At 35.5% G+C, this 25,947-nt stretch overlaps 1 protein-coding gene across 15 annotated transcripts in view; it reads left to right on the top strand.

The window, feature by feature from the left end:
• The window catches only part of AKAP6 (A-kinase anchoring protein 6), a 274,869-nt gene extending 250,386 nt beyond the window's left edge, over positions 1-24,483 (top strand). For 11 of the 15 annotated variants that reach the window (XM_027638231.1, XM_027638225.1, XM_027638226.1 and 8 more), the window contains one exon: positions 13,466-21,975. In XM_027638231.1, the coding sequence (XP_027494032.1) occupies positions 13,466-16,888 (3,423 nt within the window). In that variant the 3' untranslated portion in view covers positions 16,889-21,975. Of the gene's footprint in view, positions 1-13,465; positions 21,976-22,000 lie in introns of those variants that run through there. The other 4 variants (XM_027638238.1, XM_027638237.1, XM_027638234.1 and 1 more) reach the window with 3 other exon arrangements.
• The last annotated feature ends 1,464 nt before the right edge of the window (positions 24,484-25,947 follow it).

Below are 25,947 nucleotides of genomic sequence, written 5' to 3'. Positions count from 1 at the left end.
TCATAATGTTCTTGAGGACCAGCCATAGTTACAATGGCAGCCATCAGGGCAGTACACAGAGTCTGGATAATATGACAAAACAAAGCTGGTAAAATCCTTATTGTCGAGCAGATCTTAGTAAAAAAATTCCAAACCCAGTCAAGTTTAGTCAAAATTCAGATAAATGTTGTGTTATATTCTTGAGAAAGTCTTCTGAGGGGTCACCTGCAGTGGTAGGCTCTTAAAGTGAATAGAAAGAAAAAAAGAAATACATTTAAGTCTTTCAGCAGAGGGCTCTACTCCATCCTCAGAGTCTGCAAAACTGACTCCACAAACTAAGGCAGCCTTATCTCCCTATTTCACAATCTCTGTTAAACCATAGTAAGCCTGAGCTCTCCCTCTGGAGGAGGTTGGAAAGTAAAGGTTCTTACTACTAACATTCTTCATGTGTAGCACTGTTTCAGTAGGGATAATTATAGAACAGGCTGTGCAGCCTCTTTCAGTGCAGTTTATCTTTGCTCCAGAAAGTGAACCACCTAAAGCAGAAAGAGTAGCTCAGCATTCTTGTTCTTTTAGTCCTATTCTCTGCACTGAAACTTACAGATATAAAATATTTCCTGCTGATGTTGGTGGTGTCTATTATATATGAATTTTTAGTTTGTATGATAATGAAACCTATTAGAACCTTTCTTGTAGCTTGTTCAACCACAGTCCTATAGTAGCAAGTTTCAATCACCATCCACGTCAACTGGATTCAACATACATTAAGATGCATATTTCTGTTCTGCAACTCCTTGCTCATCTGCAGACACATTTAGTTTCTTTGACCTTTCCAGGATACCCAGCAAATTTTAAGATGAGAAACGAAATTTACTTTTTATTATTGGTATGAGCATAGGAAGATAAATTATATTGCATTAAAAGTAAAGAGTTATTTTAATGATAAAATCAACTTCCACAATACTCAATTATTTCAAGCTTTCTTTGATTTATTTTTTTTCTTGATGAAGCACACAACTTTTCTGTTTTCAAGTATTTGAAATTTACTTGATTTGTTAGAAGACAGGTTTCTTTATGATACTGGGACTGCTTCATAATAGCCACTCATAGTTTTAAACAAAAAAAAGACAATGAAAGCAACATAAATTAAGCATATTTTCCCAGTATTATTTTTAACGCAAATATGGATGCTTAATTATGCATAACTACTCTCCACAACTCATCCTACAGTGAAAAACTGACTTCAATTATTCAAGGCAGAAAATATCATGATTACAGTGTTATAAGACTGCATAACTGGTGTTAGAATTAACTCAAAGCATAGGGTCTGAATTGGGTATAAAATACTGTGACTGCACTAATGTTTTTTAGTAGCATCCTGTGAGCAGTCACTTTCAGTGACTGACAAGTCTTAAAGTCACAGATACTTTGAATCTTTTTCTCTGTTATGCTGTATTAATTTAGGGGAAAAATTACATAAACTTGCTGGGTCAATGCCACAAATTTTTGTATATACATCGACATATACATTTATATTTTAAAAGAACTACTTCTTTGGATTTCTTCTGTATTCTTTTTGTTGTTAGTTCAGTTTTAAATTGTTCAAATGTATAAATTCAGAGAGAGGGAAAATTGATGTTTTTTGGATTTGCTTAAACACTTTAAACTATTATATCTCATGAACTTTCAAGGCTGGATGGTGGTGCTGCATTATCCAGTAAGAAGTAGGAAATATTTTCTTTTGGGAATATACAATCTTTCTGCATTTATCCATGCAGCCCAAAGATACTTCTGGTCCTCAACTATCTATCACTCTGTATTTCAAACTGGTGCCATTTTAGAGTTGAGTGAGAGAATTTCATAGCAGGTAAAAAGTTGGTAATACATCTCTGCTGATCTGATTTTTTTTTAATGGTTGATATTTACAAACCCCCAATTGATTTAGAATGCCAGTGAGGTCTTCAAAGTGCCTGTTTATCACATGGCTCTGTAATCAACATATGATTGTGGAAACTCTGTCAAATCTCTCATGTAATTGCATTTGACCTGATAGTGGCATATCCAATATTCTAAATTTCTGTGCTTTTGTAGGTAACTAGAATATTAGTAAATCAGCTTGCCCCAATTGTTTAAAATAAGTATTCTACAAGTAATTAGTAGAATTCACATTTTGAGATGGGAGAATTCAGTCCTATAAAAGCTAGAAATCTGAGATTTATAACTTTATATTGGGAAAAGTCAACACTACAGTAACAGGTTTAGGCCTTTATAGCATGGTGGTATATTTTCTACCAACCATCTGTCAATCTATTAATCTTGTTCTTCTGTGCCACAGATTAACAGTGGGTAAAACACTTTTACACGGCTTTGATAAAGAGACATCCCTGCTTCTGAAACATACATTCGAACTATAAGATGAGTAAAATCTTCAGTTGAATTCTCAGAAATAATCAGTTTTAGTAGGAAAATAAGTAATATTCAGAAATTGGAAATATGATGTTTCCAATGCATATAGGTGCTGAAAGAACTGTCAAACACCATTTAGATGGTGCAAATACCTCATTAAAAAAAGAAAAGGCAAAATGGTTAGGTTTTTATTTTCAAGGACAGAGGTCTTCAAAAGAACTCACTTCTTATTTAGGCACTTAAGTATAGAGTCAGATAATTAAAAGTGTTCAGCAGACACTGACTCACATTGCAGTGTATTGTGTTCTGATTACAGTCAGTGTCTTATTTAGATGCCTAATATCCACTAATCATAAACTCATGATTTGGGCTGGTATTGCTTGAAAAATTAGAGTTCAGGGAAATACGAAAGTCACAAACTTGTGATTTTTTAATTAATTTAATGACTTGTTGCTCTGCATCTCTAATGACTTCAGTTCTGCAAGGAATTGTGAGTGTAATTTAAGCTGATTTTCAGGTATGTTGTTTCAAGAGTTCTCAAACAAAATAGTTTTTAGAAAAAGAGTAAGAAACTTTATTTTCTGGCAAGTTGTACAGCAGTTATTTCCATCTTGCAAGGGCCTTCCATATTGGATGATAGCACCACAATCCTCATGCCGCTATGGAGATGTATTTGCAGGATCTTCAGGAAGTATATGCATAATCAGTATATTATTGTTCACTATTATAGGATGTTCCAGGAGCTGCATCAGCTCTAAACAGAAAGGAACACAATTAAAAATTATTTTAAAATTGCATGAAAATAAATGAGGTACAATTATTTACTCTTTTTTCTTAACACACCAAAGGTACCCAATGAAATTATCAGGCAGGAGATTTAAAACCATCAAAAGAGAATACTATTTTCATGCACTACATATAAAAATGAAATTTGTTCCTACAGGATGTGGTGGATAGAAAAAATACAAATGAGTTCAGGAAGTTATTAGACAAATTAATGGGGGAGACATCAGTTAATACTTATTAAATTCCAACTCTGAGAGTCCCCACAGGCTTTCTTAAATTTGGGATGGCAGCTTCTATATCCTTCTATTTGTTTGAGGGTTTTTAACTTTTCCATAAACCTTCACAACTAGCCACTGCAGGAGGTGGGCTCAGCTGAGTGGACTGTTGATCTCACCCAAAATAACAGATGCTGTAGGAAAGCGAATGAACTTGCAGATGGGGAGGTCTACTTGTATCATATGTATGGTAAAGAAGTTTTACAGTATGCTGAGAGTTTTCATTGTATTTTTTTGCTGTTTGCAAAGGCTGGGATGTGCCCTTCTTCACCAGAAGAAATCTTTCAAAAATTTGCCCACTTAGCAGTTTTCCAAGATATTTCTAGCATATTTTTCTGTAAAATATACAGAAAATATAATACATATATCTACTTAATATTTAAATATGTGCATACATTTATGTCAGAAATACTATAATATACATTAAATAATAAAATTTAAATCATGAGGAATGATGATCGTAATTTCATGTCTCCTTATATATAGGCCATTTGTGTCATGCTCTAATCCATATCCAGTTCTTCATGTCTGGTGTGTGCAGTAATATGTAAATGACCTAGCCAGCTGCATTAAGCGGTGTTTGTTTATTCTGTTTCTTTTGGCATAGCATATAACTGAATTTCTGCCAAAAGTGTGGCTGCTTCAGTAGAAGGAAGTTTTGAGAGGAAACATATATCATAAGTCTTTACTCTGTGAAACAGTAAAATCAAAAGAAATTTTCTCTTCATAAAATATATATATATTAATGTCAAATAATGAGTTTGTAAAATACAATGACCAACAGAATCTTTTTAGAACACTATTTTCATTGGCTTTGTAAATAAGACTACAATACTAAGAGGCAGTGATTTTTTCATACGTGGGAAGGGCAACTAAAACTGGTGAAACGTGGAAACAGAAAGTTGAAGAGAAATTATTTTAAAATGGCATATTAATCTCCCCTAACACATAGCATCTAAGTGCATTTAAATTTAGAAAGCAGTGATGTTTAACTGTTAAAAAATGGCATTAATGATGCGTAGAGCTATCTACTTATGCTGGCAGTCCTTTCAGTCTTCCAGTCTGACACTTCCTTTTTTATCCAGCCAGCTAATTTCCCCTCTTTTGTGAGGAGTAACTGTTTTCACACTAGTGCTTACCCACCAAGCCTTCTCATTGTTTCATGGTTAATTATCTTCTTGAGCTTCACCTTCTCAAGTGAAGGAAGAAAGACTGGGCCTCCCCACAGCTGTAATGGAAGCTAGGTTTTAGAGATTCACTTTATGAATAAATGCAGTCTGTGATCTACAAACATAATAAATGAGTTCCTAAGCTTTATAGAGTCACAGTTCATCCAACAGGTTTACTGAAAAATTCAGAAAGACTCTTTATTCTAAACATCCTTTTTAATTTTTAAAAGGGGAGAACTATTGTTTTAGTGTGAAACTAAGTACCATAAACTTCCAAAATTTCTAAGCATTACACAAAAGGTTCGTGTCAAACATTCAGTTTCAGTACAAACCTGAGCTGCTGCAGGAAAGACTTTGAGCTCTTTACTCCTTATTAACAATAGTTCTACTAATAATGTTAATACTAGTAGCCTGTGCCCCTCAGTTATTGCACCAATTTGTAAACTCTTTGAATTCATTGGGCCTTTTGTGCCTCACCAGCGCTGAAAATTGTCGTTGTGGATAGACTTAAATCTTCAGTTTATGTTTCAATTTGAGCCCAAGTTTTAACTGTGTAACATTTAAAATAAACTCTCCTGTAACAGAAGGAAGTTTAATAATGGCAAATAGTGATTTTTGTACCGGTGAGCTACTCCCCATTGTAATTTTGTACTCAGTCAAACTAAGGCAGGCAAATATATAATATAACCAGATATAGTTGTTACTTTGTCTTCTTTGAAGTGAATTTCTACAAAGTATGCTTATGTTAAATCATTTCCCAAGTGACCAAACAAAAATGTGCACATAATACCAGTACTTGAGACTAGCTTAAACTGGAAATTCCATTCCTTTTTTTCCCAGCCAGCTCCAGAGCTGTGTTAGCATCTCATACGTACAGAGAAAGCTGTAAACATAATGACTTACCAGAGAGGGAGACAAGAAAAAAATCTGGTACTTCAAGGATGAGATGATCTTAGTGAGAGCTCTGCCCTGCCTAGAGATCTCTTATATTTGGAGATGAGGCCAGTGTTTCTATATTGCAATGCTTGAAAAGCAGTTTTTCTTAGATATAGACTTGTAATGGCAAGGAGCAGTTGCACTGTTGTAGTCTCAAGGTGCTTACCGTTGTAATTTTGATTCATCACCAGAACTCTCTGCCATTTATTGACAACCGTGGTGTTTAACTTAACACTTGGAAATCCACAGTTAGGCAGACTGTGCAAGTACTTATAATATGCAGTATTCTTCTAGCCTTTGACTTAACAATACCCACTTATTAACTTCCCCCTAGTCAATATCCCAAATTTACAGATGGTGAATCAATGACTTCAGGAAGTGCCTGAACTGAGATTACAAAGGAATTGTGTTGAAAATTTAAATAAGGGGGAAAAGAGTCTGTTCTCTTTGATAACATGAATTAGGCTAAATTTGGTGGTCTCTCAACTGATTCGGGAGGAGAAGAAACTGATGATAGAGACAGATATTTTTCATGCAGTCCTGTTATTCATAAATAATAGATAAAGTCTCCCTTTCCAGTATACAGGAAGAATTTTTATTTAGAAATTCAAGCCTCTCTCTTCCAACCCTTAGTGAGAAAACTTTCTTTCTAGGTTTCTTTTAAGGTTGAGCTCCCAAGGACTTATGTCCTGCTCTTTGTACCTTATATCTATCTGTTTTTGTAGTGATTCTCACTCTCTAGTGTTTTTCACAAACACTCATTTCTGTTGAAACAAATCTCTTAAAAGTGCTGTGATTCCAGGTGTCCTGATGTGCCTGTTGTAGGTTGGAGATGACTATTGTGTCTACTAAGTCCATTCATAGTGTCCGCTGAGTTGTTCTGGTTTAACTGAGAGTACACTGTTAAAGCACTACCAGTTCCAATGTAAACGATACTATATTTAAAGTATTCTTAATCAGTATGCAGACCTCTTAACTAGTACAAGGCCAAGGGAATAGTGATTTTATTGTGCTACTGTAGCTTTGCTAATACAACTTCTAACTGCAGTTGATTTACCATCAATACAGGTGTTCCACATATTTCCTGGTTTTCATGGATATTTTGTCTTAACCATAAAGAATTATCTTTGATTTGGTCAAATTCTGAAACTTGGCATGGATGAACTCCCACAACTTGCATGGGCATGTATCTGGGGTAGATTGCCAGGATTTGTTCTGTTCTGAACTAGGTGTGCATGGCAACATTTTGGGTTTAGATAAAGCTAGGAATGTTTTTCTAAGAGTTTCTCAAAGGGCTTGTGCTGGACTCTTGAACAAAGAAAATCATATATTTCTCTGAAGTAAAGGTGAGATCGAAATGACATTCAAGGGCAAAAAATCCTGTCATGTAACCTCTTGACAGATGAAAAGAAAGCTACAAAGCAGTAAAAACAACAGTCAGTAAAATATGCCATGTAGCCCGGCTTTCTCATCCCCAAAAAAGAAAAAAAAAAAGCCCAAATACATAATTTGGAATATGGATCTGGGATTGTAAACCTATTTGTGTGACAATATTATTCAGTATAAAAATGTTATAGATGATCTTCTTCTTTCTAGTAACATTTAAGGGCCTTCTTCAGCAAATGAGAACCAGAGATGTTAGAAAGCCATACAAGGATATGGTGGTAAAAAAGGAGGCCACTACTTCCATAGAGGATGGAAAACAGATAATGGGTAGAGCATTAGCAATGATACTGGACACAGTGAAGGGACTGAACTTGTTGAGTCCCTGCTTTTGTCTTGATCTGTGATAGAAGTTAGTTCCCACAGGCCTTCTGCTGACATGGCTCACCTTCTGTTTCAGCCTGGCTTATACACACTGACGAGTGTGATGGAGCAGCTGCAGCCTTACAGTCTTTCTTTTGTCCATCTGGTAGTGCAAGAAGCTTAACAGGGAAGTTAGAAGACGCTCATAAGACTCGTGAGCAGGCACAACTGACCCCAGGGTGTTACCTGGAATTATCAAGTGACATTTAAATAGCAAAAGAATGCTTAGAGAACAGCCAGTTTCTCTGACTTTTAAACCACTTGGGCATCCTCTTAACATGTCACTGCAGTTATTTTATCTGTTGCTTAGAAGATGTACCCACAAAGCAGCTCTTATGATAAAGAAAATTACCTGTTTTAAAACCTGTATATTGAAATACTATTCTCTAGACTATTATTTCTGAGCATTATCAGAGAACTTCAAACATCATCATAAAGACTTGAGCAATGGTGGAACCTGAGTTGTTCTCAACTTGCACTGAGACCCTTGCAGGTGACATCTGTGACTGCAGAGAGCAGAGGCAAAGTCAGTGTCCTTCCTATGGTACAGGAATCTGTCCATACAACCACCCATGTAGGACCCTGGCACTAACCATAAGCATACATGAACCCTAACAGAGAAAGAGGAGTTCTGCATGTGCAGGACTGAGGGTATAATTTCATCGAGAGAGGAAATAATATTTGTAAAATGCAGTAAGAGATTATGATCTGTGATAAATCATGCTGCTTCCATATATTCTGAGATTATATTATAATGTGTAGGTCACTTCAGTATTATGCACAGGGAATATTATGTGTACGCTTATGCTTATGCATATTAAAACATTGATGTTGGGAAACGGGGATAGTTTTTTTGATGACTATGATATAGAGAACACCATTCAGAAAATGAGCTCAAGTGAGGCAGAAGTGAAGTGGTACTGTACACATGCCTATTTCCCTCAGAAGAAGTACTTGGCATGCTTGCATTTTTCAAAAGACAAAATCATGTTTGTCTTCCTTGAATGCGCATGCATTCCTGGAGGTGGGGGATGGTTTTCTTTCTTTCTTTTTCTTTTTCCCCTGGCCCCTAAGTGCAGTTGAGTTTAGATAATTTGGCCACAGCAACTGAAGGAGAAGTTGCAGGGAGGGAGGAACAGAGTTTTTATTTATTACTGTAAAAGGTCTTTTTTTTATGTTAATTCCTTTAAAAAAATATAATAGTACGTAGGGGTTACATTACAGGCCTGTTTCACCAACACAAAGTATCTGTACTGGAGTAGCACATGCAAATGAAGCTGAAACAGAAAATCATTGTTTAATATAATTTGCTTAAAAACAAAGTGCAAAACTATCCCTATTTTAGTAAAGGAAACAAATGAAAAAATGCATTTTTGACACTTTTCCTGAAAGAGCACTGGGGCTGAGGAAATGTCTTTATTTGGCTTAATAACCTTATTTCTTCCCATTAACATTGTCAGCAGATTAACTGCTTAGCCGTTAAACACCAACTCTACAAGCATTTAAGTGCACACCTACCTGTGCTCACATGAGTTATCCCACTGAAATGAGAATGCTGTCCTGAGCAAAATAGTTCAGGGTTCAAAGTAGGAATAGCTAAACACCTTAGCGCAGCATTTTCAAATACATTAAAATTAATTTAACCTTTCACTCTTCTGAGTCTATAATGTAATTGATTATTTGCAGTAAATGCTTCCTAATATTTATGTAGTGATAATATTTAAAAAATAGGAATCTGCCTAATATTGTGCATCTTTTGGTTTTTATTACACTGTTGGGTTGGGTTTTTTTTTGCTTTCTTGGTCAAAACTATTTGCCTTTTCTTACTGTGAACCATATGACCATCAAGATCTTCTCTAGATGTAGTGGTATTTAGTGACTTTATAAGATAGAGCCACTCTGACCTACTTTAAAACTACCCATTCTGTAGAAAAATTGTATATACATTTATACTCACACACTGTTGCACATATTAAAAACAAGTTTCTAAATTCTGGGAAATTTAGTGCAATCAGTTACACTGGCTGGTATCCAATGAGTTTTTGCCAGACAGTGTGGTACCTTTGCAACATTGTCACAGACTTCAGCAAGGCCAGGACTTAAGAGTAAGCATACGGGGCTCGCCCTATTGAAATCTGAAGCTCTGTAGCACACTCAAAGATTCTCTTTAAATATAGTCTGTCTTACGTGTGGAGATCAGCATTTCTGTCTGTGATAGACCCCTTTCTTGTTGGATATTTGCAATTCAAGAAGGGATCATAGAATGATAGAATGGCCTGGGTTGAAAGGGATCTTAACCATCACCTTGTTCCAACTCCCCTGCCATGGACAGGGACACCTTTCACTAGGTCGGGTTGCTCAAATACCTTGAACCAGGCAACATCATTTGGAGTGCAAGTGCAAACTCTGTAGGAAAGCCACATTCTTAATTAAGTGAAACAGAATAAAAAACTTGATTCAGCTCTTTAAAAAGTAAAGTTTTCCCCATTGGAAATGACAGTGGATTTATTTACTTTGTGTAAAAGATACGTTGTGCAATACTATACAGTTCTTTCAAATGAAAAACAAAGCAGAAGAAACAACATCATTTTTTCCCAGTAAAGTGAGTAAACAGAATCCATCTCTGATACCATTCAATACTTATGATGTTGTGCCCTCCTCTGTATAACACCAAGTAAAGGACCAGTTTGGCAAATTTTAAACACTCTATTGGCGAGATCTAATAGTCTATTACTATCATAATAGCTCTAATTATTCAGCACCCTACCTCTCCACTGACCATCCGGAAAAGAGACATCTGTTAAAAATAGTCCTTAGAGATACCTGGTTTTTACGTTGCTATTACTGTCAGTGCAAACACAGGCTGGAGTGACACCACCTTCCATTTTTCACTCCAGAGATTTATTCAAGAGGCAATGGTGTACTCTCTCCAACAACTGCCTCAAAGTCTAAACCCTCTTTCTTATTTGAGCAGTTCACTAAATTTTGTAAAAAAAGAAGGCAAAAATATATACCCCTATTAAAAATTCCAAATACATAATGTTTGTGACTTAAGCCAGGTGATTTGCTTCAGTTAGAACTTGGGAAGGGTTGCCAATGGAGCTGATAACCACTAAAATTTTACTTCAAAGTATATGATGCTTTTAATAACAATAGTAATTCACTAATATCAATTCAGTCAGTTCCTTGGAGAGAGAAAGCTATGTTGGTAAAATGACTATTTTAGTTAGTTAGTCTTTTCAAGCATAACTAACAATCAGAAGGAAAGTAAAATAAAAAAATAAAATAAAATCCCTTACCATCATAGCTTTGCCCGCAAAACTGAGTGTATACCAGGCATCAGAAAAGCATGTGCATTTGAAGAACAAAAAAGTAGGCTTTGAAGTGGGGAGCACTCAGTGAAGATGAATGGGCTGAGGTCACAACTCTAAATGTTTTATTGTTTTAGTCCATCAGCCTTGCTGAACAAACAAGGCAGCCAAGTGCTGATTTACAGGGGGAAGGTTATCTTCCTGACCAATAAGGACCAAATGTTTTGTTTTGAGAAACAAAATCAGATTCTATGGAACATAAAATCCTTGGAACCTGCTGCTGAATTCCTGCCTTCAGTAATTTCTTCTTGCAGCTGGCAGAAACTTAAAACAGTAAAATTGTGCAGTTTAGGAAACTTTCCACAGCAATGTCTTCCTAATGTTGAGTTTGACAGTCATAAAACATGCCATAGAGAAAATTAGTCATTTTATCTGATTTTATTTTAATCTAACAGGTTTTCAAATTAACTTAATTATTGTAATTCTCTTGCATTTTACTTGCAGGTTGGTTAAGGGTCAGCTGCATGTGGGAAACTAAGAATCAACCAAGAGCCATTATGAAAACACTGTAAATGCAAATCCAAATAAGGATTTCTGAGTTCCGCAATGTACAGAACTGCTCTGATAGCCATAGTTTTCCAGCAAATGGGTATTTTCCTGGGAATTTAACGTTAGCCAGTATCTCTCGGGGGTAAAAAAGGACTGTAACAAACGTACTCTATAAAACCTTTGGGGTAGGTAGATCCACAAAGAGACTCTAGCCTTCAACATTAGACATGACAGATTCACAAAATGCCAAAGGCCTCCCTACCTGCTAAGGAGGAAAAATTCTTTGGCACCTGTATTTCTGCCCATTATTATACCTTAAAACAACTGCAGTACTCAGAGACCTACATTACAGCTAAGCCCAATGAAGTATGAGGACACAGATTCATCTTACAGGGAGAGTGCCCTGCTTTATCAAATAAATTAATAATCGTATCACCCTACTGAATGGTGGATAGCTACTCTGCCCAGTTTGGAGAAAATAATTCTTCCTGATGTCATTTGATTGTTTTAGCCTTTGGTTTACTGGACATACTGGGATGGTATAGCCTTGTGTCTTGCATAGAAATAATGCCACCTGTACCTGTAATTAGTCACTCAGCAGACGTTTGGACCTACCTGTGCCTCTTGCTGTTCAAATGTGCTGAACACAGCACTGCAGGAAAAAATTTTCCTCATCTGTCTATGACTGAATTAATATTTAATTGTTTTATGCAAATTGACACAGGAGAAGCAGGTTTCTTTTCAGAACGGCAGGTAGGTAAGGTTTTTTCCAAGAGAATGATAACCTGGTTCATGTCTCTTATGCTCAGGCTGACAAAGTGTCCCATGACCAAAATCAGTGTCCTAACTTTTGAGCTTTTGGAGAACATCTCATGATTTCTCACAAAAGGGCTGAGCAGCTTTAGTTCCTACTTCAAAGAGAGTTTCCAGCTGAGAATCGAAGTCAGAGATACGTGCCTTTCCCTGCACAATTAATCTTGTCCGAGTCTTGATGAATCTAAGTCAGTAACTAAGTTGTGCACAACTGCACTTTGTTGGACTAAAGCCTCATTTTATCTGCTTTTATTTCAGTTACTTTATGGTTTTTTTGTTATTTGCTGTTGCTGTATGGAAGGATATCAATGCTGTATTTGAAAAACAACACTTGCTCAAAGAAAACTAAGGAGAGAAAAAGATAAGAGTTGAAAGGGTTTTTTTGGAAAAAGTGCTTGTGTTTCTGGATACAGTGATCATTGTTCAGCTGTTCAGATTGTTTAAACTAAACAATTCTGCATTAGTCAACAGTTCTATTACAAGACGTGGTATAAGCATAGCCTTCTCTAAAATGGAGGCTTCCCAATAAATAGAAAAATAAAGTGAAATTTATTTGTTTTCAGGGCCCACTTCAGTTTTATTCGAAGAGTTTAAGGTGATTTGGTGCTGTTGGCCACTTGACACATCACATTTCAGTGAGCAAAGCTGTCAAGGTGTTCTTCCTCTCCCACATGTTTTTAGAAGGAATAATTCTTGTTAATATATGTTCTGAGTAATAATAACAAATATTACTAGAAAGTTACAAAAGTCTTTAAAAAAGCAAATTAAGTTTAGCTCAATTATTTATTTACCAGAGAAAGGTATCAGGCACAATATTTGAAATTTTTGTAGTATTTGATTAGACTGATTGATTTTCAGCTGAAGACATTTACATTCATTAGTCCTACTTACTGGTCACTAGTACTGCCTTTCTTAGTAAGTAATGAATAAATAGAAACTTTAACAAAAACTCATCAAGTCTTGTGTTTTAAGGATGACAACACAAAAGTTTGTTAGAAACATTTCAAAAATCCTTTAATAAATTCTTTATATCTTTTAAACTTTAGCTAGTTAAGAGACATTCTCGTATATCCAACATAATTGCATGTTTTTTACTAACACACTCCTATGTGATTCTGCAAAATGGTTAAAACTTATTACATATAGAGTGACTAAGCACAATTAATGTCTATTAAAGAAAAGTCAAATTTCTGTACTATATTTTGACAGCAAATAGGAAAAAAGTGAGAAGACTAAGAAATCATGCAAAATGCAATACGTTTAATTTTAATTGATTGTTTTAATTGCACACACAAACATAACAAAATTAAAAGCCTATTACTGATCATTGTTCCAAAAATGTACTTTACTCCTATCAAGTTACTTGTGTGATTTCAGTGAAAGCATTTAAAGTACAGCTGTAAGTATTTTTAATCTTTGACTTTTTCTTTTACAGGAGCCTCTGAATGTTATTGATCCCAGTTTGATGGATCTAAATGGTCCAAGTGAAGATGCACTAGAATGGGATGAAACTGACATAAGCAATAAGCTGATCAGTATTCATGAAGACTTAAGTGATCCTGATCAGGAACTCAAGAAGGATGACCTAAACCAGAAACCTGCTTCAGGAGAATGTGGTGATAATGATGTGAATGAAGACGAAAGTATCAGTAGTCGTGGAAGTCCTCTTTATTGTTCCAACATTACTTCCCCTCCAAATCCTCACGTCTATCAGGTCTATAGTCTTCATAATATTGAATTATCAGAAAAAAACCACATACCTTTTTTGAAAAAAACATCCAGACTCTCCAATATAACACAGTCTAACATTTTAAACAAAAGTCTTAGTAAAGACTCATCATTTTCATCTACCAAATCCCTGCCAGATCTAATAGGGGGGACTGCACTGACAAAACCTTATAACTATATATATCAGAGTGGAAACATAAGCAGGCATTCTGAGAGTGAGAGTGGGATAGTGAGTGAATGTGATACAGAAACTACAAATAATTCAGAAATTTTTTTGCTAAATGATATTGAAAGCACTCAGAGTAATCCTGAAATTGGGCATGTGGAAAGTCAAGTGGATGATGTAATACATCAAAAAATAAAGCAAGATGAAGAAGACCATGCTAGTCTCTCAGACGATTTCCAGTTGGCACCTTCTGCATGTTGTGGAAGTGAAAATGGTGAGGATTTGGACAGCATTACCATGTCTAATCCTGTTTCTCTAGAAGAATTGCAAGGAAAACATGATGTGTTTACATTTTATGATTACTCATATCTTCAAGGCTCCAAATTCAAATTACCGTTGATAATGAAACAATCACAAATTGAAAAAACACATACAGAGGGTAGTTTGTTTAATGACATTTGTTTTGATAAAATGCCTGGTAACTCTGAACATAAGTCTGTAGAGTCACAACCAGATGAGTTTATTCATGACCATACTCTGGCAAGTATTTGTGGAGAATCAGATCCCAATTGCTGTAAATCTGCAGAAACTATAAGAAAATTAACTGTTACAGAGAACACAAGACTGGTTTCAGCTTTATCTCGTAGTTCTTCATTAGAATCTCTGTCTGTAGTAGGGGATTTATTCAGCTCAGGTATTTTTAAAAGTGGAGATGGTCTTCAGCGAAGTACCTCTTTGGAGAGCTGGCTGACTTCCTACAAAAGCAACGAAGATCTTTTTAGTCATCATGGCTCAGGAGACATAAGTGCAAGCAGTGATTCCGTTGGAGAGCTCAGTAAAAGGACATTAGATCTTTTGAATCGCTTAGAGAATATCCAGAGTCCTTCAGAGCAGAAGATAAAGCGCAGCATCTCTGATATAACACTCCAAAGTAGCTCTCAAAAAATGTCTTTTACTGGACAGCTGTCGCTAGATATTGCATCTTCGATCAATGAAGATTCAGCAGCTTCTCTCACTGAACTCAGCAGCAGCGAGGATCTTTCCCTCTGCTCTGAAGACATTGTACTGCACAGAAATAAAATACCAGATTCGAATGCATCATTTAGAAAACATCTTAATAGGTCTGTAGCTGATGAAAGCGATGTCAATGTCAGCATGATTGTTAACGTCTCCTGCACTTCTGCTTGTACTGATGATGAAGATGACAGTGATTTGCTTTCAAGTTCCACTCTTACCTTAACTGAGGAAGAGCTGGGTATCAAAGATGAAGATGACGACTCCAGTATAGCAACTGATGAGGATATTTATGAAGAATGCAATTTAATTTCAGGACTTGATTATATAAAAAATGAACTCCAAACCTGGATTAGACCAAAATTTTCTTTGACAAGGGAGAAAAGAAAAAGTAACCTCTGTGATGAAATTCAGCACAGTAAAGAAGTTAGTAACAAGACATCTAAAGCCACAGATACATTAAGCATTGAAACACTATTGAATGGTTCAGTACAGAAAATGTCAGAAAATAATGGCAATAGTAAGAATATATCATGTGATCATGAAAAAGGGACAAAGAGTCACCCAATGAAAGACATCTCTCAGGTTGTGAAGGATCAGCTTGTGGATGATATGGAGAATGGCAATGTTGAAAATACTCTTGGCAGTCAAAAGGAAAGTGTTGTTAAAATAGCAGCAACACCCAAAACTCATGCATCACTTGATGTCAGAGAAGCTGAAAATGAAAGTTGTGTCTGTGAAGCATTTACAGACAGTTCAGATGATTCACGTATGGACAGTAAAGAGACTATTCAGTCCTCAGCTGGATTCAGAAACCCTCCAAAAGAATGTCAAAGTCATCTTCAACCTGATCATAACTCTGTTGCTTCCTCTCCTGCTAAAAAGCCTTGTCTTGAATCTTCCTCAGAAATTAGTTCTGTAGGCATGCAAGGTACAACTTTACAGGCATCCTTATCTAATGGTCAACAACACAGAATAAGCATTACTGAAAAATTTGCTGATTGCTGTGCTGCCTTGAAATCCAGTAAAGCAGAATGCATTTCCTCAGCCAATGGTCTTGATTTGTGCTGTAACTGTGAATCTGCTGATTTTGATAAAAAAACCATGGAGGATGGCTCAGTACACAATTTTGTGAAGGAGATAATAGACATGGCATCAACAGCTTTGAAAAGTAAGTCACAACCTGAATGTGAGTCATCTGCTCCAGCTTCATTAGCACAGATCAAGGAAAAAGTGTTAGAACACTCTCATAGACCCATCCAGCTAAGAAAAGGGGACTTCTACTCTTACCTTTCACTTTCTTCTCATGATAGTGACTGTGGAGAGGTATTCAAATACATAGAGGAAAAGAGCAGCACTCCTGTGCCACTGGACTTCACAGATGAGAGAGAAAATATTGAATGCTTTTTTGAAGCCTGTCCTGAGGAAGAATGGGTTGAGCAGCAGCAATCCATTTCTAATGGTTCTCCTGAAGCACAAGTTGAGCAGCAGCAACCTATTTCTAATCCTATTTCTGAAACATCTGCAGAGCCACTAGGTGAAATAACTCCAGAGTCATTAGAAGTTAAAAGTTCACCTGAAGGTAGAGATTTATCTTTTTTATGTGGGAATGACAATAATATCAATGTTCCAAATCCTAACAAACATAATGCATCAAACAATTTGAAAAATGCTGCTGATGATTTGCTGATTTCAGATGGACAGACTGAAAATTTTGAAAAGAATTCTCCAGAGTTTAGCACTAAAAAGAGTTGTACAGGGAAATCACCTGGAACTGAAGAGCACAAAGGATGTGTTGCTGCTTCTGAAGAGGCTTCAGCTATAGAGTTTCAGATAAAGCCTGGCCATTCGCAGAAAAAGGACATTTTGCATCAGAACAGAAAAACTCTTACTTGTGAAGAAAATCTCCTGAAACTTCATAAGGAAAGACATATAAATATGCACAGATAGAATGTAACCATCTCAAGGCACGTACATTATTCTAGAAACAGGTATGTACTCTACGAGTTGCACTTTTTTTTTTTTTTTTAGCTTTTTTTAGGTTTTGGGAATTTTTTTACATTTTTGTACAATGAAAGGAGACGAATTGCCAGCCAGGGCTTCTGTTTCATTACAGTGCTATATCATGTGTTTTGATTACACTATAAGCCTAATTTACATGCCACTAGTCAACAAATGCAGCAAATGCTAATGGCTTTTTGACCTTTGGCTTTGCATTGACGGGAGCTGCTCCCATCTAGAACAAATCTGCTATCTTGCAGAACTTGGGAATTCTTCAAAAGTAATATTTCAGCCTCTTCTTCCCTCCTCAACTGAGCTGTGGAACCAGAAACAAGCTCCACTCATTGATGCTCTTCTACGCAGTAAGCCGGCCTTGGGAGGGGTTCAAAAACACTTGATGAAGCTGAACCTGCAGTCCTACAAGAATTTTGGGTGCCTAGTGAGTTGGAGTTCTACAATATTTTCAGACAAACCAAGAAGAATGGCTAAGCATACTGGAGAATAGAGAGATAATAAGTCATCTCTGGATGTCAGTTTACCATGATTTAAATTCAGTAGTCCATTATTAAGAACCAAATTATTACAACACAATGTTAGACCAAAAGCTGAGGTTATGAAAACAAGAAATCTTTGCAGCATCATTAAAGAGTATAGTGTGGGGGTAGTGTAGAATAAAGACCTGAATACCAAAGCAGATGGAAACTCATAGCCACACAGCTTACTGCAAGCTTTGGTTCTATTTTGTGGTAAGCATTTTGAAACATAAATAAGATGGTGGAACCTAAGATGAAAAGGTGGACCTAGTCTCTTCCAAAATTTGAAAGTGGTTCAGATCTGGAGTTTCTGACCTCACGTAAATGTTCAACTATTACTGCACATTTAACAACAGAAGAAGATCTACAAAGCAACTTTTGAATCCGTTCCTAGCATGTAGCGCTGCTGCTGTGAATCTCACTAGTGGTTCCGTGGCAAAAGCCAGCATGGCTACATGGAATGCCATTAGTCTTTGGAAGCACTCTTCTAGTAGACCACAGCCAGCATGGCAACTCCAAATGCCAATCCAATTCCAAATGCCGCTGCTTGCCAGAAGCTGTAGCAAGGCTAAGCATGGGACCAGGTTTCCCTGGGAAATTCTGGAATCTCCATCCATGGAGATTTTCAAAATTCGAGTGGACATGACCCTGAATAATCTTGTCTACCTTTGAAAATAGCCCTTCCTTGAGCAGGAGGTTGGACCAGCTGATGTTCAAGTTTCCTTCCAACCTGAGTTATGCTATGATTCCTCGATGTTGCTAGGAGAAAAGGCTGTTATTCATCACTGCCCACTGAAACCACTAGTGCTCTCCTATTGCAACTACATAGCTGTAGCAGAGTATCTCGTCCTGTTTATAGAGATTGTTTTTCTGCTCTTAGGTATCTAACTCCTACATCTCCTGATTTTGCTATGGTATATTACTATGCTTTGGGCTTTTCATTTACATATATTGGTGGTTTACCCAGTATTCGCACATTCACATATGTAAAAATATATCTAGCAAAGCCTTTAGGTTATGACAGCAATAGTCTACAGTTTGCCACTATCTCAACACATATCTATTTGACTAATGCATTGTCTTGGAACCATCATAGCAAAGAGGATATTTCTGGAATTGCCTTGAAATAGGCTACCATGACTTGCTGATTGTCAATTAGGTTAATACTTGGACACATCCAAACAACTGGAGAAGCACTGGAAATCAACTAGGAATTACAAAACTCATAGATGATACAATGTATTCTAGAATCACATTAAATGGATTATATGTATATAGAAGCTTCTATTTGGAAATTGAGATGCTGACAAAAGTCTGAGGTTGATGAGTGATAATTATGTAAACATAAGCTTTCATAAATTACTGGTTTATTAGTTTTATTTTTTTTCACTTATTTTTATAATATTGATTTGAGGAAGAATACTTGCTAGAGTGAGTGTGATTTTATTCTTGTTCTCATTCTTTCACTGATGAAGATAATAACATCTTTTCAATTCATTAGTACTTTTCCTCTGAGGATCTCAAAATACCGTATAAACCTTTCCTCACTTTTCAGAACTTCATAGTTACTTGCATGGTAACCAGCTGTTTTTTTCATAAGACTGGGATATGACAATATGCAGTTGGTGTGAGGACATAGAGGATAGAGTTGTTAATAAATGCCCCACAATGCAATAAAATGTAATGCAGAATTTGTATGCAACAATTTAATATGGTTAGGTTATAGTTTCCAATTTTTGCCCAGCAGTTGACAAATTAATTTGAAGCTAACAAAGCCCTTCACACTACATCCCACTTTTTATATTTAGGAAGATACACTGGTTTCTTAACTGGTACATATAGCATTGCTTCCATGGAAATTCTGTACTGTATTATTCCCAATAGTGAAGTTTGGAATACATATAGTGTATCTCAGGCACACAAAAAATGAAAATATGAGCTGCTAGGTTTGGTTTCACTAAAGTCTGAGCTCCCTTCCCCCATTCACAAGCTTGATGTTTTAACTTCATCTCTCATGCTATGGGGAATGAATTACAGAAGCAATCTATCCTAATTTGTTAACTTATTCAAATAACAGTTATTATACTTAACTATGCTAAAGATTATCTTTTTGGTGGCAGATTGTTTATTTTTTGATGAGGCTAATTACTGATTTTCCAAAGGTAATTTACATTTATTACTAATACATCTTTTAAAATGTGACAGATAAATGTTGTTCCCATAAGTGTATTATGAAAAAAGTTACTATTTAAAAACACATTATTTAATTTGAAAGATAAATGGCAAACACCATTATTTTCCCTGTAGCACCTGTGCTGTAAGCTCATTTAAATGTGTAATTCCATGTGTAGCTGCAATACTTAGAGAAAAATAATCTATAGTATATGTGTACCTTAAAAGCATACTGAGAATTCAAAGTTGAAAAAGGCATGATTTCAAATGTAGGTTGATTTTTGTACTGTTTCAGTATTTACTTTGGCTGTACAGAAGAATAAAACTAGTAGTGAATAAATATTTTTGCCAAATATTGCAATGCTGTTATTTAGTAGTGTGCTACCAAAAAAAAAGAAATTAAAAAAAGACCATTGTGGGAAAATTATAACAATTATATAGGCAGGCTCAAAAATATCTCTGTCAGCACTGACTAGTCTCTTAGATGAGTCAACACGGAGATCTTCAACAGAGGTGCTCATAAAGCTATGCTGATTTTATTTCTCAATGAGGGGTCACCTTGAAAGAACTATCTTTCAGTACGTGAAATCAGGTGATCTTCTGCTGCCACTGTGACCCATGACTCACCAGTGGGATGGGAATTTTTAGTTACATATTCAATATGCATAGATATCAATACATTAAGGAGGTTTATGTGTTCTGTCCAAAGTCTTTTCTATAGGACACCTTAGAATTCTCTATGTAATCTGTTAGTTCCTACAAGTAAGTCCAAAAGCTATTTCCTTCCTTCTGTAATTTAAGTTTTAACTTATTTTAGGGAAAATATCATTTACTTGGACTAAGAAAACTAAATTGATTTTATCTGACAGTGCTACAATGTTAGCTAGAATATCCTGCCACTTACCATTACCAGGAGAAACCCAGGACTAGTGCTCAGAAAGCCTGACTGTTATTTCCTGCTCAGCAATAGATTTTTTTTTTATGACTTATTCCTTCCTTGTCTGAATTTCTTCAGCAAAAAAAGAATAAGAGTATTGATCCATGGGACCTATGAAGCATGATTTACTTATTTAAAAATATTTTGAGATCCACAGATAAAAGATGGTACATAAATGCAAAAGACTGTTAATTATTTACTGCAGGAGAAAAATAATATGCAAGTTTACACAATAGTTATATGTAATAATTTACTTTTAGAGACTGGAACTACCAGAATAATCTAAATCTTTGCTTATCCTTTTTTTCCTGGAAGTTTTTATAGGAAAGTAAATACTATGAAGTTTCTTTATAGAGTTTAAACAGTCTGACTTTTTTAGCTCCTTACAGTAGATGACTTTAAAAAAATCTAAAAAAACAGATAGTCTTGTATTGTCTGTGAATTACATAATTTTTGAAAAACTTGTCATAATCCATCAGTGAGACTTTTCTTAGTCTAGATATGTGCAACTCATGCCAGAGTTGTGGATACCTTTTGATACAATCTTCCTCTTTATTCAGATCAGTTCTTCATTAGTATCTAAACAAACTGTTGAGCTTTTACTATTTTCAAGTAAGCGTATTTCTCATCTAAATGGGGAGGGTGGTGGTCAGTTGCAGCAAAGAAGATCAAAGAAGAAGGTCACTGGATAGATCCAGATATTCCTGCTTAACTTGGAAGGCACATAATGCATGTCTGGAGTGCCTCCTAGGAAATGCCTGTGAGATGTGCTTTGCACTAATCTTTGAGCTGTATTCTGACAGTTATTTCTTCATAATCCTCATCATAAGCCTGTGCTCTTTGCTGAGTAGTTTAACCCTATATTCTGAGCTGGATAATTCTATAGTATGCAAATTTGGCTCATCACTGGTACTAGAAGTGTCTAAATAGTTATTTGCAATTTAAAAATGCAGTTCCATTCACGAGTACTTATGTGACAATCCTTTCCTCTTCATTAAAATTTTATTATATATGTTTGCACAAATATTAAAATAATTGATCGGTAGATCTTTTTGTTGCTTAACTTTTGAAAATTTCTGTGTTTTCATTGATTGGTGCACTTCTGAGTGTGCTGAAGGTAAGTTTACAGGTAAGGATGAGAACAGGATCCAGGGAAAAAGTCAAGTGTGATGAATACCCTTGTTTCTTTAGAAACAAAGTCTTTATGAAAATCAATGAGTTTTCTACATCAGTTCATTTTTTACACCAACTTGTACCTCAGGCTGTTAAAAGTCATTGTTTGCCTACTGTATGCTTCTGCATTAAAGGCTCTGGCATATGACCATTTAATGACTATCTATGATTGTTCTGGAAGACCTATGTTTTGCAAATAAAACTTCATTTTCTGTAACCTACTATTACTTTTTTGTTTCCTTTTAGAAACTGGGCTGCAATTCAGGTGCAGGTTCATCCTGTAAACCCTGGGATGACCTTCAATTCCATTGTATCACTGCCTTTCATTACACTGACTCCCAAGATAAATTTCCTTTCCAAATGTGATTTGTCCATGTTGGCTTTGTGATCAGGCTGCATATGCTAGTCCAATGTCAGTGATCATTTTGCATTGTAGCAAAGCCGTTTGCTTTCATATGGATTCCTCTCCCAAGCTACCTCTAATAACCTCCCCTTCCTAAATTGGATGCTCCTCTACTACTTATCACTGATTCTGTTCTTTGAAGTTCTGCAGAATTCATGATCAGTCTGGTACATCTTTTCAGAATTGTATCTGTCAGTGCTCTTCTATTTTATGTATCGAATTTAATATTTATCTGTATAATGCATAAGTTTATTGAAACTATTTTACTTCTTAAGTGACAGTTTTGTTGGATTGCAGCAAAAAGAAGTCATTAGTCCTCCTGACTGAATAGGAATTAAGCAATTAAAATAAATGGCATTTTATTTATTTAATTTAAAAATTTAATCTATGCAACACTTCAAGAAACAACTACATGGTGTTGTATATTAGAAACTGTTGACATTCTACTGAATCAAGTACAATATTTTGGGTTTTTATGCTTCTTGAGGTGGTATTGAGAAAAAAATGTTTTTAAAAAATGTGTGCCTTGCTGTATTTCTTATACCATTTATTAAAAAGCTGCTTTCACAGTAAAATTAGGTTGGGTTGAAAGGAGGAAATAGCAAGGTTAAGATGTGTGAATAATTTCTGTATATATGTATAACCAACTGCAAACATTGGTGTATAATGACAGTATAAAATGCTTTCATGTTTGTGATGTCCAGTGATGTGGAAATTATAAGCCTTAAAAACCATTAGATTGCATGGTAATTAGAATTGGCATAATAAACAGAGTTTATTGGGGAAAAAAACCAGAACTGGTGATCTGTTTTACCTGCGTTCCAAGAACAGAATGCTTTGTCAAAATTAAGAAGAACATGATTTTCTTTTCAAATATTTCCTAGAAATATGCAACTCCATAACTGGTGAAGATTTGTATTACTTGGCTCAGAGGTAAAGAGCTTTGTCATTAAAGATTCTGCAGGTCTTTTGGGCCTAACAAGGAGACACAAACATTTAGTAATATATATAGTATTTTATAGTGGATCTTTTCTTTGTTTATCAGTAACAGTTTATTGTCCAATTCATAAAATTTCATTTATTTATATATTTATATTGAATAAGCTTTTCACTGTAACAATTAGCTGTTTCCATGGCTTAGACTGTACCTTTTAAGTGTTTTTATCTTGTGCTAAAACTACATTGTATGGCCAAAAAAAGCCAGCCAGCATTCATCTCCTAAAAACACTATTAGGAAGGAATGTCAGGAGATATAAAAGACAAACAATGCCCTCTGATGCCATCTTTAATCATTCCTTTTCCAAGTATATAAATGCTTTTACAAAAAGTTTCAACATTCCTTTAAAAAATGTGCATCAGTTTGACAAACTTAGCTGTAAGCTTAGATGAACTACACTGACTGGATTATAAATTCATACAACACTGAAGGAACAGGTATTTAAAAACCCTCATGTTTTCCAAATTATTAACAGCTTCCTATTACTGCAAGAGGCAAATTATTTATCTCTCAATTTAAATTTCCACTCTGTAGCCCTAGGCAGCCTATGATGTGTGTACAGCAGCAGTAACTATTCTTATCTTAAAGTGTAAATAAGAGAAATATTTATTATGGGAGCCTTTTGAATCTGTAGAGATTTCTGCACTTGTATATCTTGTATCATGTACAAGTCTAACAGGTTAACCTATAATTACCTAATGTGTAACTATATAGCTAAAGATCACTTTAATATATTTTAAATATTTTTAAGATATATATAAAGTGATTCAGAATATAAGCCCTAATTTTAGGAAAATATTAGCAGTGACAATTATGTTCATTTATGAGTTATCTTAACCATGATTTTTAAATGGTCTTGACAGGGGAATTGGGTTAAGAATTATTCTTCTTTTCTCCCTAGAATTTTCTGGTTTATGCTGTATTTTTTTAACTTACTTTGTCTATAGTCATACCTTAAACTGTGATGACAGGCAAACTAATAAGTCAGAGGCTTTTCAGATCTGTCACCTCACCTGCAGAACTGCAGATAACTCCATCAATTACTTCTACTATTCTATCAGGCCATTTGCCACAAATTCACTTTTTTCCTGGGGGGAAACAGTAGTACCTTTCAAATCAAAAAACTCACATATTCATCATACAATATCTGGAATATTATATGGTTGCAACTCAAATTTCTGCGGTTCCTTTCTGAGGGATTGGAACATTTTAATTTATCTAATAATCCCACAACTATATTATTTGGTCTCATGAGATAAAGTCATCATTTTTATGACTGTGATGCAAGACCCATCATTATCAACAATCCCTTTTTGGCACAACTACAAGATTTACCCATTTTTTTAAGTTTTAGTCTCAGAATTGACTTTATTGTCAATAAAAATTGATTTCTAAAGGAAAACTCTGATATATATTCTATAGAATTGGTCCATGTAAATCATGCATATTGCCAAATTGTGCTAGAACTTTTTGCAAGTGCTAGAGCTAACTTCCTAAAGGAAAGTATTGGTATAGTATAAAATTAATGTTGATATACCAATAGTACCTCTAAGATCAGCCTATACAGAGAGTCCTGTACAGAACCCATTCCCTGATGGTGAAATTCTCTTGTGGTGTAGAAGAATGCTGCAAGCTTTCTGCGGAATTTATCCCCTCCTAAAGTTCCATAGACTGCTTTTTCTTCCATACACTCCCTGGCTCATGCTTGAACATCTGCAGTGTGTGAGGAGGCCATTTGACAGCAATGGCCCTGACACATGGATCTCCTTTTCCTGCCTGCTTCACATTCCTTCCTCAGAGAGCCAGACCTCTCCAGCTCTAGGCAAAGGGAGTGCACACTAACAGTGGTGCAAAAAGACATGCCTGGGACTACAATTTAAAATGGTTTTTTTTGTAATCACAGTAGTTTTAAATATGGATAACCTTGTAAGCCATGTCCCTGGACTTTCTCAGTTAATGATTTGTCTTTTTCCCAAGGTAGGTGAAAGATTTTTTTTATGGAACAGTGCCTCTGCACCATTGTTATGGTAAGAAAGTTAGATGATATCTCTATGTCTTTACAGCTTGTGCTGTTCATTGTATCCATGTGTACACATCAGCATACAAACACATACAAATATATATGATGTATATAATATATATAAAAATATATTCATAATAATGTATATCATATATATAATTCATATATATATGAAATTGTTCCTCTTTGGTTTGCAATAAACTCAAATGCAGAGTCGCTGTCAGTTAGATAGCATCTTGACCTGCCTTGGTGACAGGATACACAGATGACATAGTGTTCTATGTCACATATTTTAGTTTCATTCCAATTCCCTTGTGTTAAGGAAAACAAGGGGGTTTTTTTGGGAGGGTTTTTGTAGGGATTTTTTGTTGGTTTTTTTGTCTTGAAGACATCAGGAACAATGTTGTAAATTTTCCTGTGCTGCAGTGCACAGTAAAGGGGTTATTAATGTTTAGGCCAGACAAAACTAATACTTGGCTCAAGACGATTAACGGGGACTGTCAAGTTCTTAGCCAAGTCAATCTCCTTCACTGACAAGTTTCTACAAACTCAATCCTAATAATAGCATCCCTTTGAGAGAGATTTTGGCCAAAAAATGACATCTGATCTATTGCCTTCAGTGCTGTGTGTCTGATTTTTCAGACTCGCCCTGTCTTTCATGCCTTTTCTACCAACCTGAAATGCTTACATTTCTCATATGGTTACTGTTTGCTCTGTAAATACATGTTCATCCCTGGTATTAGAAGTGTCCTTAAGGACTGTACCATAAGTGA

This window comes from Corapipo altera, unplaced genomic scaffold (genome assembly GCF_003945725.1).
Source record: "Corapipo altera isolate COAL_440 unplaced genomic scaffold, ASM394572v1 23, whole genome shotgun sequence".
Lineage (NCBI taxonomy): Eukaryota > Metazoa > Chordata > Aves > Passeriformes > Pipridae > Corapipo > Corapipo altera.
This window is presented reverse-complemented; position numbering and strand designations above follow the sequence as displayed.